This window comes from Cervus elaphus, chromosome 22 (genome assembly GCF_910594005.1).
Source record: "Cervus elaphus chromosome 22, mCerEla1.1, whole genome shotgun sequence".
In the NCBI taxonomy this organism is placed as follows: domain Eukaryota; kingdom Metazoa; phylum Chordata; class Mammalia; order Artiodactyla; family Cervidae; genus Cervus; species Cervus elaphus.
The window spans coordinates 49,504,289-49,525,722 of NC_057836.1; the positions used below are offsets into that span (position 1 = coordinate 49,504,289).

At 40.4% G+C, this 21,434-nt stretch overlaps 1 protein-coding gene across 1 annotated transcript in view; it reads right to left on the reverse strand.

Annotated features, from left to right (window-relative positions):
- The window catches only part of POLR3B (RNA polymerase III subunit B), a 109,896-nt gene that overhangs the window by 53,389 nt on the left and 35,073 nt on the right, over window positions 1-21,434 (reverse strand). Inside the window, exons 13-18 of the mRNA XM_043880705.1 lie at window positions 11,329-11,490; window positions 8,376-8,576; window positions 5,833-5,995; window positions 4,451-4,604; window positions 1,326-1,400; window positions 672-770 (exon numbers count right to left, since the gene is read on the reverse strand). Coding sequence (XP_043736640.1) covers window positions 672-770; window positions 1,326-1,400; window positions 4,451-4,604; window positions 5,833-5,995; window positions 8,376-8,576; window positions 11,329-11,490 — 854 coding nt within the window. The remainder of the gene's footprint in view (window positions 1-671; window positions 771-1,325; window positions 1,401-4,450; window positions 4,605-5,832; window positions 5,996-8,375; window positions 8,577-11,328; window positions 11,491-21,434) is intronic.

Consider the following 21,434-nt stretch of genomic DNA (forward strand, 5'->3'; position numbering starts at 1 on the left):
AATACTGGAGCGGACTGCCACTTCCTTCTCCAGGGGATCTTCCCGACCGAGGAATCAAACCCTGGTCTTCTGTATTGAAGGCGGATTCTTTACCGAATGAGCTATCAGAAAAGCCCAAAGTGGTACCTTAGCCACAAGCATCAGAGAGCAAATGATATAAATGTCTTTTAATGTATTTCAAATGGAACACAGATATTTCTAAAAATATCATTGTTCTAGAAGAAACACTGTGGACACATTAACATTTCATGTCAATACTGCACATAGATTTAGAGATATCTTTACAGCAAAACAACATAGGGAATTTCTGCACTGACAACAGGAATTCAGATATCCACTGACAAAATCAACCCTGAGAGATAAAAACACCATTACATAGCCTGATTCATTAGTTCAATTTTTGTCAGTTATCGAAGTAGAGAAGCAATTCCTTTTAAAAAACACACACTAAGTGTAAAATGAAAAGGAAGGATAATTAAATCTAAGGATTATTTGTTAGCAGTTCTGTGATACTCTTGGGATGAGCAATGGATTATGCTTCATTATAAAACAGAATACTCCTAACAGTTCCTACTAAGAATACACAACAGAACTGAAGATGAAATGAAAAAAGGAGTCTGTGTCTAACATCAGAACAGGTTTTAATTATGGCTGTTATGGATCCTACTTACTTATTAATTGTATGTTCATAGAGTGCGATGTTACAGTCATTTTCTTCATTCACATCTAAGTATTCAACCAGACTCTCATGTAAGAAATCTTCAAAATTCCTGAGAAAATATTGGTGAAATGGACACTTAAAAAGCATTTTGCTGCCATATTTTATATGCAATAATGGAAGTATGTGCTTTCACTTAGCCTCAAAGCATCCTTCTCTCCCAGAAAGTATCAATACACGGGGATACTTGAAACATGTTATTCTTAGACCACAGTTATCACAAATCACCAAAATATTAGAAAAAGCTGTGATTCTTGTTAATCTGGTCCCGCTTCTAAAAACACCTTTTATGATTTAAAAAGTTCTATATGATGAGAGACCCAGTATCTACATCAACATAGCTTTCTCCTACTACTTCATCTGTGCTGATTTACACCATCATTCTATAACCTGCATTATCTAAACTGATAAACAGTTTTATCATGTCCAAGCAAGCTCACATAGAGAAAAGGTTTTTAACAGGTGGTTATATTTGGTAGAGAGGAATTAAGAGACTACAAATGAAAATATGCTTTTTATAAATGCTCAGCTCAAACACCATTACTTCCGTTTAGATCATATAAATGAGCCTTAAGGAGACTGAGGAGCTTTGCTTTTGGCTACTTACCGGTACCCCTGAGCCAGCTCTTCCATATGCTTATTTGTGACTGCAGGTTTCTGTTTCTTTACAATTATATAGGGTCTAGAAGAGAAAAAAACCGCTTTACAGCAATAGTTCAACAGAAGAATAAAACCAATAAATCCACTGTAGTGAAGTGAGGGAAGCTATAGACCTGTTTCTGGATTGTTTGAGGACACCAGGTATTTTTACAAGTGTGAGATCACAGGGGCCTATTTTCTCTTTCACATACACCAGCCCATGCACAGGCACATGTTCACACATGGTTATTTCATCCAAGTATCTTTGGAAGTATTGGGTTCTGAATGAGAAAGCAATGTGAAATAATACTTGATAAAGTCTAGCAAAAAAAAAAAAACCCAAAAACTTCAATACCTTAAATATCATATGTTTTTGTAAATGCATTCATCATACCAAACATGTCTTCTGATTTCATACTGGGAATATGGAGAGGTCAGCAGTCAGAGACAACAGTCACTGAGAGAAACAGTGGCGTTTTTAGTGAAGGTCTGATGACCGCCAGCGGCCTACACTGCTTTTGCTTCAGGATAAACCTCAGCGGACGACACGAGCAGGGTACCTAAAGCTCCGTACAACCAAAGAGTGGGTATGGGAGGACAGAGAATAAAGCCTTCTCACTCTGTGATGTTTGGTGATGTCATGGGTTTAAGTAAGGCAGAGCGCCTCGGTCCACACATTCTGACAGATTAACCTGTAACTGTCAGTGAGAACCTGCCTCTGAGGGCTCCGCCTCCGCGAGGAAACGCGGACACAAAGGACGGCGCGCGGCTCGGAAGGTCAAGGGCTGTTGCTATGTGGACAAGCGGTTCTCGCAGAGGAGCGAGAGGCGGCATGCGCTCACGCACCCCACCCTCAGGCCCACGCGACCTTCGGGACTGACGCGCACCTGCAGACAGCAGAGAGGAGGGGCTGCACGATTACAAAAGCGGGAAACAAGGGCTGAAAATGGCTCGACGCTTCCCTGAAGTCCTGGCTGCTCCTCCCACCAGGGAAGCAGGAGCCCTGCCCTCCCCAGGGGCTTGCAGTTTAGCTCAGGACAAGAGGCTGAGAGGTGCTGACAGAGCGGGGACAGGCGAGGGAAGGGGCCGCACTTAGCCACCTCAGTCACCGTTCACTTTATTCCACAAATTCTACTAATTCTTCCTGCCAGATCTCTGTGGGGTCATTATAAAATCACTTCTAAAAAAGAATTAGTTTTCTTCTTAGGCTATGCCATATTATATTGGGTGTAGTGAAATGTCTTAAAAAAGAGTAATTGAGAAAATTTCAGTGTTTTCCCCACCCTTACCTGGACCATGTTAGTGGCTATAAGTAAGTACCCCGTGTTTGCCTAGCATCCTACAAGGCACTTAGCACACCGTGTATCAATCCTAGGAAGGCACTGTTATTTACATTTTTACTGATGAGGAAAATCAAGGCCCAGAGACTTAAGTAATAAACTCAAGAGTCACATGAGTCAACAAGTGGGATATTAGGATTCAAACATGGGTATAAGCTTCAATTAGGGCTTTTTGATCACAGAGAATAGGAACCAACGCTGGCTAATTTAAGCAAAGACGAAGTTTACTAAAAAGTAAGAAGAAGAAGAAAATTTTAAAGAATTTACTAAAAGGCTCAAAACTTACTAGAAAAGAATGAAAGAAAAGGGTGCAAGGCTTAGCCTCAGAAAGAAAAGGCGCTAAGAGCCAAAGCACCAAAGATCCCGAAAGGCGGGGGGTGGGCAGTCTCTTGCACGCACTGCAGTCAGGACGAATCTGTGCTGACCACGTCTTGCTCTCAGTTATTCTCCTTGGGATTCAAGCTCTCTGGAGAGAGCCTGACTGGCCTGGCTTGGGTCACATGCCTGGTCTTCGGCTGAGCAAGAGAGAGCACCTGACTGACCAACCCAAGAAGACTGCCAGTGGGGAAGCGCAAGCCTAAGGGAAACAAGGAGAGCGACCGGAAGGAGAAAGGGAGGCTGGACAGACAGGGGCAAAGGCAGTCCACGTTCCCAGCTGTCAGACTTGCCAGCTCCTGCCAGCTCCCCAACCACTGCGAGCTCAGCGACTAGTGCCCTCACACCACGAGGCCCCCAAGGAGAGACCCTGGTGAACTGAGTGCAGGCCTGGGAAACAAGGTGACATCCGCCGCGGAGGTCCCTGCGTACCCCAAAGCACCAGACGCCACGTCATACCGGTCTCTGTGTCCCCGCCTCCGAACAAAGCAGGCCCTAAACACCGCTGAGCGAACACAAGGCACCCGCTCCTCTAAGGGGCGAATGCGGTGTCATCTCTCTGGGCTGCAATGTTTTCTTTCTTGCATTCCTTAGCCTTCTTCCTTCCCTCCTCTATCCTTTAAAGCAACAGTACTCAACACCCTCCCCCCGCCCCCCCCACCCCCGCTTTGTTTCCCCAAAGGATTTGGGCTTTTGTTTATTTTACTTAGTTTTTTTTAAATGTTTATTTTTAGTTTATTTATTTATTTGGCTGCACTGGGTCCTAGTTGCAGCATGCAGGATCTAGTCCCTGACCAGGGATCAAACCTGGGCCACCTGCACTGGGAGCTCAGAGTCTTAGCCACTGGACCACCAGGGAAGTCTGTATGCATCCTTTAAAGCTCAGATCAGAGCAATCAGAATAGAGTGGGTAAAATCAGGATTACTGGAGTCAAATGAATTCTAAGAACTTTCCAGGAAAAAAAGACTCCACCACTAACTGGCTTTGGGTAATTTACTTAGTCTCACCAAATCCCAGTATCTCATTTGTTAAATGAAAATAATAATCCAACCTCATAGGGTTGAATGTGGTTAAAGCCTTACAGACAGAGGATCTATTAAGATAATACATAATGGCTGGCACTTACTACTCGCATAGTTGGTTGTTATTACTAATTATTTCTGCCTTTCCCAACAGACTGAGTTCTCTGAGGGCAGAGACTGACTCCCATTAATCTCTGAATCCCCAGTAGCCAAGATGCATATTCATGAGGTGTTTGCTAACTGAATTAAATTTATCTTAACAATGAAAGAGTTTAAAGCAACTTCTAAAATCAAAACAAGTCCATTTCTTTCAAAAGTAAATAAAGAGATCTTAACTATTTCCAGCCACACCTACCTGCACAGTCTTCCTCCATCAGAGGAAATATAGACACATCGGTCTGTCAGATTTGTTGAGATGGAAACAAACTCATTGATATAGCCTGCTCTTCGCATCAGTCGAAATGTATTCACCAGCTTCTTGTGATCTCGAATGACACCCAGGATGTTACCTAAGCAGAAAGAAGAAAGAACGTTCAAGATTGAAATAAAAAGTACATCTAATGGATTTAAAATATCTGCTCAATAAAAACAATCACCAGCAGTGAGCAGTCATTTGGAAATACCGTTACTGAGCCTGCAGCCAGTCTGCAAGGCTGGAGGGTGCAACAGAGTGGGGTGTGGAGGGGTCAAGGGCATCCAGGGAACTCAAATCCAGAGCTGGCCTACCACACACTGGCTGCGTATCGCTGGTGAAGTCAGTCTGTCTCCTCTGTCAGCACTATGCAGGCCCATGAACTTGGGCTCCAGAGCCCTGGAGCTGAACCCTGGCTCTATCACTTCTACTGTGCTGATGTGAGGGTTAAATGAGCTGATCTCCTGTAGAGCACTTGGAGCTGGACACAGCACTGAGTCATTGCTATCATGAAGCTGCTACTGTTGTTGTCATTATCTGAGAGATGCAGCAGACAGACCTGGGCTCCCAGGAGGTGCTGGGTGAACCTGTGGGGCAAGGTCACACTCAGCGTGAGCTGCCAAAATGCACTGACCAGGCAGGCACTGAACGGCCCCGTTTCCTTCCTACCAGCCTTCACAGTAGACGGTGAAGCGCCCCCCAGAGCGGGAAGGAGGGGGAGAAGATGTGGGGGCTGAGGTGAGGACGAGCACGTGCAGCACCCCAGGGAGGGGACAGAGGCCCTGCCACCAAGCCACACCTGCTGCAGCGTCTCTGGAGGACCCTGAGGGGATGGGGAGGGGTGTGAGAGAGCAGCGGGTGGAGCTGGAGCGGGAGGAAAGGGGCCCTCCTGCAGAGCCTTCTGACACTCGCTCACTCCGTGGCTGAAGACAAGTCATCTCACTCTAAGGGCTGACCTGACTATTTCTGCAGAAGGCCTCACATATTTAACTTGAACGTAAGGATATTGTGCTGAACCGCGTTCCACTGCAGATACACTGGCAGCTGCCACAGGGCCTCTGCACCTTGACCTTTCGCTCTGACAGCCACATCATCTCAGAACCTCGGTGACCCGGTCAACGGAATAAGTGTTTGTTACCATTTTTTCTACCTTTCAGCTAAGGTCAACCTGGGTCCAGAGCTAAGGTATATTCAGGCAGGAGAGCTCAGTGGCAGAGAATCTGACTGCAGAATTAAAAGTATATTTGTGCTTTAAATACATAGTCAATTCCTTCCCCTTCCCCCACAGATCGTTTAGGATCAACATGCCTCCCCAACAGACTCACCGTTGAGGAAGACGAGAAACACATTTGGGTAAGAGAGCTCTTCCCCACACAGTAAGTTCACATCTTCTACTCCCAAGTTACTGGCTAATTTGACAATGGGTCCATCTTCCATGTCAGTGGTGATGTGTGTCATAAGGGCCAAGTTTTTAACCAAACCACATGCCTAAAAAACAAAAGATAGTCATGTCTAAGAATGAACATGAACAACACAAAACACGGTCTGTGTCTGAATATAGCTCACCATTCTGCTGGCAGCAAGGCACAGCAGTGCGGCCTCACAGGGGACACTCCGGAGGGTCATACAAAGCCTGAAGGATGCTGCTGCTGCTGCTAAGTCGCATTAGTCGTGTCCGACTCTGTGCGACCCCACAGACGGCGGCCCACCAGGATCCCCCGTCCCCGGGATTCTCCAGGCAAGAACACTGGAGTGGGGTGCCATTTCCTTCTCCAATGCATGAAAGTGAAGTCGCTCAGTCATGTCTGACTCTTAGCGACCCCATGGACCGCAGCCTACCAGGCTCCTCCGTCCATGGGAGTTTCCAGGCAAAAGTACTGGAGTGGGTTGCCATTGCCTTCTCCACCTGAAGGATACCACCCTTTATTTCAGAGGAAGTGACACTAAAGTCACAAGCGAGGATATAAACATAGATTTAGCCACAGAAATGCTCAGTACTATTTGAACTGGAAATGATGATGGCATTATAAATGTTCCCTCCCCAAAGAAACTGATTTACCTAAATTGTCATTTCCCAACAATAGTATATCATAGTCATTAAGATGATGCTGTCTAAGAGTAAAGGAAAACACTGATAATTGTGAATACATGAACATAAAACTTCTGGCCTGAAATAAGAGAGAGTCTGCAAAGTAACTGGCCAGTACTCTATAAGCTTCTTGGTCTTAAAAAATAAAGAAAGACTGAACAAACTGCTCCAGATTAAGAGACTAAGGAAACCTAACAACTGAAAGTGCAATCTTGGGATCAGAAGAAACATGGCAGGACAACTGGCCAAATCTGAATAAGGTCTAGAGACTACAATACTGTTACCAACGCTAATTTTATGAGGTTGATAAGTATAATTATGTACTACAGTTACATAAGATATCACATTTAGGGAATCTAGGTGAACGATCATGGAAACTCTCTGCACTACTTTTGGAATTTTTTTGTATGTCTAAGATTATTCCAAAGTAAAAAGGAAATGAAAAAAAAAATTCTTTTAAACTTCTATACAACCAAAGAAAAAAATTTAAAGCAAATATAAACAAGGACTTAACACAACAAATTAAGAAAAAAAAAGCCACTTGAGACACATGTGATATGTAAAGATTACATCTTTAATTCTTAAAAACCATCTTCTGTAGTGATATACAAAAGTTTGTTTATTGAGATTAGCTGAAGGAAGCTCTGGGAAACTTGGTGTTCCAAAGCTCAAGATGTATAAACTAGGCAAATTTGACAAGCAGCACAATTTTAGCATGAATTTCCATGTGGTTTAAAATAAATTAGGAGAAAAATGATAATTTCTAAAAATTATAACCCTGTATGGACTTCTATTTTTTACCTCTCCCAAGTCATAACAAATTCCTACTTCGGAACATACATCTTTTACTTGTCCTAATTAACTAATTTATTCATTCAGCATATATTTATGGGACCTCTACTCAGAATGAGGTTCTGGACTAAGGAGCCTGGGATACAATGGTGAACCTAACATGGTTCCTTCCACCAGAAGTTTACAAGCGAGAAGGAATAAGATCAAGTGAAACCAGTGATAGCTAACACAAGGGAGAAAAAGCCATTACACCGGAAGTAGGTGGTGTCGTGATGCAAACCCCTTCAAACTCCTTGGTTTAGTGTTTAGGTAACTGCTTATGTTTCCTATACGTGGCAGGAACCCACTTTAAGTCTTGGACTGTATTCTACTGGTTGGCTGCAGTTGTGACTTTGATGTCCTCTAAGAAGAGTCAAGGAAAATAAGGAGTTGTTTAAAAAGAGCTTCTCATGAGCAAAGGTGATAAGTCTCCCAATTTTCCTTCTTATTCTTATTCCCTATTCATTGAATGGTTTGACTCTTGGGATAAAATAAAACAAGCAAGAAAATTTGGCCCATATGTCTCTTTAGGTGAGAAAAGAAAGTAAAAGTGTTACTCAGTTGTGTCTGGGTCTTTTGCAACCACTGGACTGTACCCTGGCAGGCTTCTCTGTCCATAGAATTCTCTAGGCAAGAATACTATAGTGAGTGGCCATACCCATCTCCAGGACACCTTACTAACCCAAGGATTGAAGCCAGGTCTCTCGTATTGCAGGCGGATTCTTTACCTCTGGGCCACCAGGGAACCCCCTCTTTACGTGAGCTATGAACAGTAAATCAAAGGCCTCTGGAGGTACTGTCTGGGAATGACACTGATGTTCTCACATGTTGCATCAACACTTCTCTGGAAGATAAATGGGTGACCCAGGAGAGGATACAGCCCGGGGGACGGGGCAGGAGCAGAACAGCCGTCACCTCTGACACAGCGGAGACCCTCAGGGACCTTACCTCTCCTTCAGGAGTGTCTGAAGGGCACAGCATGCCCCACTGGGATGGCTGGAGGGATCGAGGACCACTCACTTTTCTTGTTTTTTCGAACTGGGAAGAGATTCTCGTCATCATGCCCAAGGCGGATATATATGACAAGCGAGACAGCACCTGAGTCACCCCCTGGCGGTCCATTTTAAATCTCTTTAGAGACCAGTTGCCCTGGAGAGAGAGGAGAGGCATGAGACCACCCGGGACCACTCACGCTGCCTGACACCCGCAGGCGCTCCGAGAGGCTCTGCACAGGGACTGCTTGTTTGTGAAATCAGTCATGACACATAGTCTGAAATCGAAACATCACAATTACAATCTAGCCAGGTTACTCACTGGGGTTTTCCAGCAATTTAATGACTATTACCTATATCTAGCAACCACCTCGGAATGCTTCAGTGGATTGACATTATCACATCAGAGCAGGTATTTTCTAAAGAACTAATTACATTCTGAACAAGCCAGTTCAACCAGAGATTTTCACTAGGAGCAATAAGCTAACTAACAGAATACTACCAATTTCTACATGTATTTAAGGTAAAATGAGCCTGAAGCACAAAGAGATAATTTCATGTTGGAATGTGCCATTATCTGGATGCCTTCCAAAATTAGTTTTAATTAGAGAAAAATATAGCAATAGAAAAAAAAAAGACTCTAATAGCAGTTATCAGGGAAAATGAATAAGTATAGGCTTCTTAGTCAAGGCTAAAAATTGCACATATTCACATTAATAAATATATCTTCTTTGGTTATCATGTCAATCTTAAAATAGATTTATATGAAATAAATCTTAAGTCTTAAATTTACTTTACTTCAAATGCATTATAAGTACTGAAATACATTAAATATATTATTTTATAGAAGCATTAATTGTACACATTAAATATTCTCAAGGATAATTTAAAGATTAAGGTTAGGAATCAAATTTTTAACTCATGGTAACCTGAATTAACAGAAAATAGTATGCAAAGAAAAAACAAAGTAGAAAATAAAATGTCAAAAAATGATTGACTCAATATTTCTGATTCAAAAGGGAAGAAAATTACACCTGCTAAATAGTGTTTCTTCATTTTCCTTTTGATAATCTGATGAAAGCTATGACTGTTCTCTTGAGAAAAATGCACACAGGACCACAAACACAAATTTTTAATTCATTTTCAGGGGAGGATTCCCAGATCCCAGATTAAAATCCTTCATGGTAGAAAAACTCATCTGTTTGAATTTAAATATGTGACTTCAGAGGAGCTCCTCACAAATTAAAGTTTAGTCACTATTACAGTGAAGATCTATCATTTCAAAAACTTTTGATAGAGTGGAAAAAAGCTAAAACCTAGGAAGAAACAATGCGTTACAAAGCAGAGAAACAGCAAACACGTTTCTCACAAGTTAACTCCTCCTCATATTGCTTATTCAGTTAACTCCTTTTATGCTTTGGATGAGAATGAACCTCGTAAACTGACTTATGACCAAAAAGAGCAAGGAAGATAAATAAACATCGGTACAGAACTAAGCAGCTGCTGGCAAATAAGAAGTAGATGGGGATAAAGTCAAGACATTCAGCAAGGTAATTTGTTCCAATATTCTTTTTTTAAAAAAGGGAGAGAGGAGAAACAGACAAAGGGTCTAAAACTGCTCCTCTGAGAAAATTTATTTGTTGAAAATATTCTACATATGGCAACACTCACAATTTTTAAGATTTTTTTATGTGGACCACCTTAAAGGTCTTATTGAATTTGTTACGATATTGCTTCTGTTCTATTTCTAGTTTTCTCGCCACTAGACACATGGGATCTTAGGTCCCTGACCAGGAATTGAACCCACACCCCTGCACTGGAAGGGGAAGTCTCAACAGCTGAACCCATCTTTCTCTAGTTGCCTACAGACTGGCCTTCACCCACAACAAGGCCCACTACTGATTTTCCTAATAAGCAGTCTGCGCCCAGAGTTAACAGGGTGTCATTTGGGGGCAATGCAACTACTCAGAACAGCGATTCTGACCTGAAGGTAGAGTGTCAGAAAGCAAGGCAAAGTCACTCTAACAGAAGTGTGTTCAAGTGCTCTTCGGAGGCTTCTTTTCAAATACCCAGGAATCTACTTCCAGACAAGTTTGGGCCCCGCGAGTGTGACGGGCCCAGAGAGGCACAGGGGCCGGGCCCCCTCCAGCCCGGATGGAGCCGTCATGGCGGGGGCCGCTCACACAGACCTGCTGCGCATTTCTCAGGTCAGACCGGGTGGCCAGTCAGCTGCAGACACACTCTTCTTTTGTTGGGACCACATCCCATCCATAAAACTAATTTTATGTCTGGCATACAAAACGTGAACCAGACTTTATCAGATAGACCTACAGATGTTAGGCTTTAAGAAAGGGAGCAAAAACCTATCTGATAACCCCTGATGAACAGCCAGAGGCCCCGAATACACAGCAGCTGCTGAGGCCTGAATTCACTGCTCACATGAGAACAGCTGAGGGCCCTTTGAGGACTATGAACCTACAATGCAGTGAAACATTTCACACTGCTTCAGACAAAAGTTGTCATTAGTAAACCTACTTGCAATATGTCAGCTTTATTACAGAAAAAAATGGGGGAAAGTATCCATTGAAAGAATGGTTATTAAGGGTTAAACTACAAGATTTTTTCCTTTATAGAAGAGTGTATCTATTTCCTTATTGCCTCAGTAAATTGTAACAGGAACTATAATTTGGCAATAAAGTCACAGCAGCAAAATTTCTACTGATTTCAACTGCAGACTATTTCAAAGAAGAAAATTTGTGACTTGTAGCATCCTCAAAATACATATATATATATATATATATTTTTTTTTTTTTTTTCTCCCCACCTAGATTCTCCAAATACTTTAAATTTCCCACTGAACAGATGTACAAATAAGTTACGAAACTCTGCCAGAGGGATCAGAGACTTACGGTTGAAATGGCATTCACCATGCCATTGGTAATCTGGTCCTGACGCATGTGTTTCACAACGTCAAACTGGGCTGCTCTTTGCTTAGGAATCACCTGATCTGCAATCTTCTTCATTTCAGAATTAAACTTTTTGAACAAATCTTCAAAAAGAAGAGATAAAAGCTAAAGAAAAAAAAAAAAGTATATGGTGAACTTTCAAAATGCAATCACTAGCTTATTTACTAAAGTTTAGGTCTTTATTAAACTTTGTTTAAAAAAACTGATGGAAAAACTGCTTAATACTGGGAAAAACACATTTTAAAAATTCAACATGATAAACACATACTCATATATGTGCTTATCACTATGCTTGATGTTGAGAATATGAGCGAAGACGATGACACAATCCCTGCATTCAAAGACATTTAACCAGCCACTCCCAGACTAAGTTTCCACTGACCTAATTTTTAACTTTACAAATAAAGACTATTAAAACCCACAAAAGATCAACGGAGAAGACTTAATGTTAAAAGTTCTGACAGCACCAAGGATGGGTGCCATTTGAACCTTTCTGCATCTCTGGTAAAAATGTGAACTAGTATAACCACTAACAATCAATTTGTAGTTTTCTGCCCATCCCAAGGCCCCAAAGTTCCTCTCGTAAGTACATCCTTTATAGCCATGATTCTCAAACTTTAACTTGCATGTAATCACACTGAGGGATTATTAAAACACAAATTGCTGGCCATACCCCTCTGGTATCTGATTCTGTAAGTCTACGGTAGAGCCCAAGAATTTTCATTTCTAACAAGTTCCTAGCAACGCCACAGTTGCTGGTGGGGGAAGGGTACCCTTGAGAATCACTACCCTACAGAAATGTCTGTATGTGCATCACGGTACATATACAAGATGTTCAAAGCAGCACCATTTGCATCAGTTAAAAACTGGACACCATATAAATACTATTTAGTCAGACAAACTGTAGTATACTTAAATGACAGAATACTACAGAGCACTGAAAATGGACAAAAAAATAACTGGCCACAAAATCATGGCTAAATCTTAAAAATATAATATTGAGTGAAAGAAGCCAGACCCAAAAGAGTATATATGATGTGACTCTATACAGGGTTCATAACCCAGCGCAATAATCAGCTATATTGTTTAGGAAGGATAACTAGTAGGCAAAATGAAAAGGCAAGATACAAACACCATAAAAATCAGGTTGGAGACTACACCTTGGAGGGGAAGGAGAAGGCTTCAGAGATTTTGCAAGTTCTGCTTCCACCTGGAATGTAGAAAGCCATAAGACAACATCCTTCCCACCCTGATAATCTTTTTTTAAAAAGATGAATCATCCACAAAATCATAAAATTTCTTGACTCTAACAAAGAGGTAAGTTGTAAGGCAACCAGGGGAACTAAACTGCAAAGGTGTCAAGCCTCTCCAAGGAGAGATGGAACGCACGACAGAGCGGAGGTGTGCCATAAAGAAGAAATCAGCTAAACTTTTAAGGGCTGCTAAAATGCCAAGTGTAAGCGATCACAAAAGCTGAGAATTCTTCAGAGATCCAGACACGAGAGGATCCACACTTAGAAGCTCATTCCACGAGTGCTCAGCAAAGACTGGAAGGACGAAGGAGACCTGAGAATGCCCCGTTTGTTGCAACAAGCAGCAAAACTCTACCTACTTCCCTGGACTTCCTCTTACATGAGAAGAAACCCTTAAGTCACTGGAGAAAAGGCAGGAAACCATTCTGCCGAGGATCCCAGGCAAAGGTAACTCACATTGAGAGAGGGGTAGAAGCAAAACCAAAAAGGTCCAGTTTTTTCAAAGACAGACAGACACACACAGAATACATATTGATCAAAAAGAATTTAAGAGACATCAACTGAATGCAATATGTGAAACATGTTTGGATTCTATTTGAATATCCTACTTTAAACAACAATATAAAGAAATCAGGGAAATCTGAATACATAATATTCAAATTTGATGAGTGATGATATTGATGCTTAATGACATTAAGCAATTACTCTTTAAAAATTTTATGTGTGAAAATGATGTTGATTTTTAAAAACTGTATCTTTTAGAGACACATTTTTAAGTACTTACAGAATGTGATTTGATTATTTGAAATGTTGAAATGATTTGATGGTTTGGATTTATTTAAACAACTGAATTTGTGGAATGGAGGAAGTAGGAAAAGAGTTGAAGAGGACATAGATAAAACCAGATTAACTTCTATTGATGATAGCCAAAGTTGCGTGATTAAAACATGGAAGCTAATTTTTATATAGGTTTCAGGTTTTCTTATTAATATTTATATTACAAATATCTACCAAAATAAACCCCTAACATACTAAGGAGTAAGCCTAACAAAAGAGGTGCAAGGCTTTCACGGAGAAAATTACAAATCCTTACTGAAAGACATCAAAGAAAACCTAAATAAATAAAGAAAACACTCATGGGTGAGAAGACTATTTTAAGATTACTAGTTTTCCCCAGATTGATCTGTAATTCCAATGCAACTCTAATCAAAATCCCCAGGTTTTTAATGAAAATGGGGGCTAACTCTAAAATTAATGTGGAAAAGCTAAGACTCTAGAGCAGACAGATAGTTCTGAAAATGAAGGCAAGTGAACTGATTAATGTATAGATAAACTTACCAATGAACAGAACAAAAAGTCCAGAAGTAAACAACACATATATTAAAATTTGTTATATGGTAAAAACATTTTAGCATTTAGCATTTGAGATCTGTAAGAAAATGAAAGACTATAAATAAATGATGCTAGGAAAATCAGTTACTCATTTCAAAAACAAATGAGACTCCTTTCCTTACTTCACTCTACACACAAAAATCCATTCCAGATGAACTAAAGAACAAATAACAAAGGCTTAAGGTTAAAGTATAAGAAGTACAACTGAAAAGAAGAAAGGACTGACAAAATTGAGTACAATTAAAATTACAAACTTCTATAATTAAAAGATCCCATAATAGTAAAAAAAAATTCAGACTGGAAGAAGATACCAGCAACACATGTAACTCATAAAAAATTAGATCCAAAGTACACCCAAAAAATCTTAAAAATTAATAAGGAAAATACAAACAACGCAAAAGATATTTAAGAAAAAAGTAGAAATGATCACTAAGTATATGAAACATAGAGACTCAACTTCATTAGCAATGAAGGAAATGCAAATTAAGCCCACAAGGAGATAGCACCTTGCACCCCCTAGGCAAGACAAAAATTTTTCAATTTTCACAATAAGTCACGGGATAGAGACCATCAGGTCTTACATACAATGTAATGTACAAAAATACTTGGGAAACTAGTTTGACACTCTCCAGTCAAGCTGAAGATTTAACTTGATTCCATGACTGGACAATCCTATTTGCAGAAACTCTTTCATATGGGCACGAGAAGATATGAATAACAAATTTAATTATTTTTAAAAAGAGAAATCATACAATGGCCTTGATAAGTAGGATGGATAAAGGGATATTTATCATATGTATCATACCTTTACACATTGAATGTGAAGGTGAAATACAGTGACACGAAACAATATAGATGAATCTTTAAAACAATGTTAAGTGAAGAAAAAGGTTGCAAGAGAATGTATATGATGTGAATCTTTTCTTATAAAACTCAAACATACAAAAATAATACTGAGCTTTTAGACTGGAAGAATCAATACTGTTAAAACGACCATATTACCCAAGGCAAACTATAGATTCAATGCAATCCCTATCAAATTACCAATGGCAATTTTCAGAGACCTAGAACCAGTCATCTTAAAACTTGTTTGGAAACAAGACCCCAAATAGCCAAAACAATCCTAAGGGAACTTCCCTGGTGGTCCAGGGGTGAAGAGCTCACCTGAGAATGCAGGGAGCATGGGTTCAATCCCTGGTCCAGAAGATCCCACATGCCGAGGAGCAACTAAGCGCGCACATCTAGACTCCGGGCTCCACAACAAGAGAAACCACCATGATGAGAAGCCCACGCACTGCAACTAGAGAGCCGCCCTACTCACCACCGCTAGAGAAAGACTGTGTGCAGCAACAGAGACCCAGTGCAGCCAAAACTAAGAAATAACAATTTTTAAAGAAAGCTTTATTTAAAAGATATGGCGCTTCCCTTCTACCCCAGTCAGTAAAGAATCTGCCTGCAATGGAAGAGACCCGGGTTCAATTCCTGGGTTGGGAAGATCCCATTGAGAAGGAAATGGCAATCTACTCCAGTATTCTTGCCTGGAGAATCCCATGGACAGAGGAACCTGGCAGGCTACAGTCCATGGAGTCACAACAGTCAGACACAACTTAGTGACTAAATCACCACATTTAAAGAGAGAAACTATTGAACTGTTTTAATAAAAAACAGTGTTGAGAAAGAAGAACAGAGCTTCTTCAGGGAATCAGACGCCCTGAATTCAGACTATACTACAAAGCTACGATAATCAAAACAGTATGGCACTAGCATAAAAAACAGAGATCACTGGAACAGGACAGAAAGCCCGGAAATAAACCCACACACGCATGGTCAGTTAACTTATGACACAGGAAGCAAGAATAGAGAACAGGTGAACTTCCCTGGCAGGCCAGTGGTTATGATTCCAGACTTCCAGTGCAAGGGGTGTGAGTCTGATCCCTGGGGGGGGGGACTAAGATCCCACATATCATGCAGTGCAGCCAAACATATTTAAGAACACACAATGGAGGGAAAAAAAAGTCTTTTCCATAAGTTGTGTTGGGAAAACAGGACAGCTACATGTAGAAGAATGAAAACATTCTACATATAAGTGATATCACCTGATAGCTGTTTTTCTCTGCCTGACTTTCTTCACTCAGTTTGACACACGTGGAATCTAAAATAATGGTACAAATGAATCTATTTACAAAACAGAAATACAGTCACAGATGCAGAAAACAAACTTATGGTCACCAAAAAGGAAAGGCTGGGAAGAGGACACATTGGGAGTTAGGGTTAACAGACACATGCTCAATATATAAAGCAGATAAGCAACAAGGGCCTGCTGTGTGGCACAGGGAAGTATATTCGGTACCTTGTAATAACCTAAAATGGAAAATAATCCGAAAAGGAATACAAATATAGTACACACACACACACACACACACACACACACACAACTGAATCACTTTGCTGTACATCTTAAACACAACACTAAATAAACTATACTTCAATAAAAAAAAAGCAAAACTTATACTGTAATAAAGTATTTTAAAACTTTTAAATAAATGATACAATAAAAAAGAAAATAATAAGTACACAAATTCAGGATAGTAGGAGAAAGAGAAGGACAGAGTAAGGAAGAAATATATAAGTAAATGAAATGGCAATTAGTGGTCAATTAATAGGAATTACTTAAGCTGGTAGTGGATTTGAGGTGCTGATTTAATTTGTCACCTTCATAACTTATATGTAACATTTGTACTTTTACTCTTTATGTTAAAAATTAGAAAATAAATGACATTAAGCCATGTTAACCATGGAAAACAAATCAATGGGATGGGGAACAGAAAGTCATAAAAATAGACTAGAATGGTTCTGTTTCAGAATTGATGGGAGTAGCTCCTATCAGACTCATTTGCTGATAAAAATTATAAACTCTGGACAAAATATTAAAACTATTTGACAGCACTGGAGAGTAAATGCAGACAGAAACTGCTGAAAACGTGATACTTATCAAAAGTGCATTTCCATTTTGAAGGCTTTTCAACTAAGGGTAGAACACATTAGCAAAAAGGGTCCAGGTGACATTAGAAGCTAAAACTCAGAGAAAGACCCACAGTCTTACTGGATTGAAGGATCAGAGGGATAAAATACCAGCCACCACAGTAGCTGAAAAGTGAGGGGAAAGTCACAGAAAGGAGATAACCACAAATAAAATTTACATCCTCAAATCCACTACCCACTTAATCTTGGGAGAAAACCCCAAGATTATGTAGATAAACTGCCCAAATCTCTGCTTACTATGTCTCCTACTGCCCCAATTCAGGCAAGGGCTGTGACTGCTTTTTTTCAATAAAGTTAGTGAAGATGTGACTTCTAAGACAAACTCATTAAGGTCACGCAGATTCTCCGGTGCATGGGAAACTCACTTGAGTCCTGAGCCACTCTGATGTCACAGTGCTGGCATGGTCAAGACGGAGCTGAGCACAGCCTTCCAGGCATCCCACCACCTCCAGCAGAACCAACTGAGCTCCATGTGATACAGAAGAGTTACACAGCTAGATCTTGCCTGAATTCCTGACCCACAAAATTGTGAGATATAACAAAATGGTGGCTGTCTTAAGCCACTTAAGACAATGGTGGTTGGCTTAAGTTTTGCAATAGATATGCAGCAACAGACAAAACCAGAACACCACTTACAGACAGTTCACAAAAAATAATAGGCATACAAAGAACTAAACAGACATTTCTCCAAAGAAGACATACAGATGGCTAACAAACATATGAAAAGATGCTCAACATCCCTCATTATCAGAGAAATGCAAATCAAAACCACAATGAGGTACCATCACACGCCAGTCAGGATGGCTGCTATCCAAAAGTCTACAAGCAATAAATGCTGGAGAGGGTGTGGAGAAAAGGGAACCCTCTTACACTGTTGGTGGGAATGCAAACTAGTACAGCCACTGTGGAAAACAGTGTGGAGATTTCTTAAAAAACTGGAAATAGAACTGCCATATGACCCAGCAATACCACTTCTGGGCATACACACTGAGGAAACCAGATCTGAAAGAGACACGTGCACCCCAGTGTTCATCACAGCACTGTTTATAATAGCCAGGACATGGAAGCAACCTAGATGCCCATCAGCAGATGAATGGATAAGGAAGCTGTGGTACATATACACCATGGAATATTACTCAGCCATTAAAAAGAATTCATTTGAATCAGTTCTAATGAGATGGATGAAACTGGAGCCTATTATACAGAGTGAAGTAAGCCAGAAAGATAAAGAACATTACAGCATACTAACACATATATATGGAATTTAGAAAGATGGTAATGATAACCCTATATGCAAAACAGAAAAAGAGACACAGAAATACAGAACAGACTTTTGGACTCTGTGGGAGAAGGCGAGGGTGGGATGTTTAGAGAGAACAGCATCGAAACATGTATATTATCTATAGTGAAACAGATCACCAGCCCAGGTTGGATGCATGAGACAAGTGCTCGGGCCTGGTGCACTGGGAAGACCCAGAGGGATCGGGTAGAGAGGGAGGTGGGAGGGGGGATCGGGATGGGGAATACATGTAAAACCATGGCTGATTCATGTCAATGTATGACAAAACCCACTACAAAAAGAAAGAAAGAAAAAAAAAAAAGAAAAAAAAATAATAGGCATACTTCTTCAATAATCAAATATAAAATTACAACTACTTAAATTACCCTGAAAAATCAACTACATTTGTTTCTTATTCCTTTATAGAGGAAGAAAACAGTTGGATATATATGTAATCTAAGCTACCTAGCACAATAGTAATGTAGTATTGGAGGACATTATATATACATTCCTTTTATAATTCAGGAATTCTAAAGTTCACGGAAATCTTCTAAGCTAAAGATCTTCCAAAGTCCACACTATATCCTTGAATGTTTACAACACACAGGTAGTTTTTTGATTCATAATTTAGAAGACATGAAAGCCAATGAGTCTTCTCTTCCAGCCACTGTTGAAGAAAGCATTTCCTAGGTAGAACGTGATTTTACACTCTTTTCCCTTAAGAGAGACACATCCTTCTACTTTTCTACAAAATCAACTTTGCAGATGGGAAAGCCAGGGTCCTTGATTTGCCATGTCTGAAGTGTTCTAAAAAGAAAACTTCCTCCTCTGAGAGCTTAATCTTTTCTTCCACTCAGACCCAGCAGTTTCCTTCATGAAAAAGAATATGGGAATGGAAGCAGGTGCAGGGGAAGAGAGGGATGGACAAGCCCATTTCAGCAACTTCCTGTGGAAACTGGCAAAGGGACTTGAATAAGTATCCTGAACAGAAGCAAATGCCCTTAACCTTTAACCACAAAAGCTCCGCTCGGTTTTAATTAGTCCCTTACACTTAAGACTTTTGTGTCTCAAATTGCAACAAAGTTTTTTTGGGGCTCCCAGATGAATTTGTTGTAGCCCCCTGATTCAAGTACAAGGAAATGCTCCAGTACTAAACAAGTAAAGAGTAAGAGCACACTCAACAAAACTACAGCCTCATTAATAAATTTCTCCACCCTTCAAATTTCTTCATAAGAGAAATAACGTTCTCCAGTTCACAGAGCAGTAAGAAGCTACAAGGCCTATTCCCACCAGAAGCCACATTATTTAGGTCAAGAGTAAAATGATGAAAAGGGATGGAATGTTGGTGATATTATAATATTCAATACCTCTCACTGTTGGCATGAGGCCTTTCAGCCTGCCTAAGACAGGAGCACTAAAGAGCAAATTATATTTAAGAAAAAATGCTGACAGCTCATCAATTGATTTTCAATGAAAATGCTAAAAAAAAAAAATTAATAAAGAAGTTAAGCTGCTGAAATACAGTTTCACCAATTAGCTTAATGTCAGAGAATTCTAATTAGGCGTCTTGAGATTGCTATTTAGTGTTTAAGCCTTCAGAGTGCCAAATTCTCCTTTTCACACAAACTGGTTGCAAAATTAAAGACATTAGGCAGCCTTAATTACATTATCAGAACAGCTGGGATTAGGCAATCTCTGAAGTCAAGACGGCATTCTTTTGTCACCGGGTGGAAATCCCTGGCTTTCCAGGGTGCCGGATTTTGGTGCCGTTCCATATCTCACCCATACAAAGCAAGCTGCATTAGAAACAAAAAAATCTGCAGACAAAGAATAGAGTAATGCTCGGCAAATAATGAACACATTACCGAAAGAGAAAAGGTAGGTGCAAAGATTAAGCCTGAAACCGGTAGGTTTTGCTAACACCTCTACTGGCGGCCAGCTGGCCAGCCCTCTGGTGGCAGTGAGACTGAGGGAAGGTTCTGTGAACCCGCCTGGCCAGTGGATACAGCTGTTATCTAACGCTGAAGCACATTCATACCTCCTCATCCCATGGGGTGCGAAATTAGCAGCTATTGTTTTTACAAATTTTTGCCAACACAATCCCTTTTATGTTCTTACACTGTTTATAAAGCAATGTTTTCTTGCACATGGGAACCCTCTTTTTAATTCTAATTTTTTAAGCAACAGGATAGTCTTTTCCTCTCCCCTCTCGACCCCATTCCTTAGTCCTCCAAACAACCAACACTTTTTTTTTAAAGGACTATTTGAACATTAAGATTTCTTTTCCAATTATAAAGATCTGTAAAAAATTGGGATTGTTGGTGGTAGGGTTACACACAATCAATCCCCTGAACTGTGGTCAGTCTGAAGGTGGCCAAGAGCCCACCAGTTAGCCTCAGCCATTGGCCAAACAACTTCCCAAGTATTCCAGGCATTAATTTTTTCTCAGAAAAAACTGATACGATTATAATTCCCGTTTTTTACATTTTAGACGTGGTAATTAACATCTGCTGTTATGATCGCAGCCCCCGTCACTCATCTGAATACTGCCACAGTCTCCTAACTTGGACTTTCTTGGCAGGTTCATCTCCAAATAAGACCTTTTAAACTGAAATTGATGGTGTCACTTCTCTGATTATAACTCTCTTGTGATTCTCTACTGCAGGAGCAATTAAATCCAAACCCCTTCCCATGGCGTACGATGCTAGTTCTCCAACGTGCTCTCTCACCACCCCACGCCTCACACTCCAGAAATACTGGTCCTCTTCCAGTTCCTCCAATAAGGGCACTGCCTGAAGACATATGTTGCTCGTGTGGGTCTCCTAATAGAAGCAGTTCCAGAGGTTGTATGAGACTGGATTCTCCTCTCAAGTCCCAGCTGGAATGTCTGAGGGCTCAGCTTAAAATATATATCACTTTTTCAAAGAGATATTTAATCAAGCGACTGATTTAATCAAGCGATTGATCCTAAGATGATGAGTCGTTGGAATGAGACCAAGATTCTAAAACAGCTGTTAAGGTTCAAGGATGTAAATGAAAACACGGTTGTGATGAATAAACAAGTAAGAAATCTCAGTAGGGAA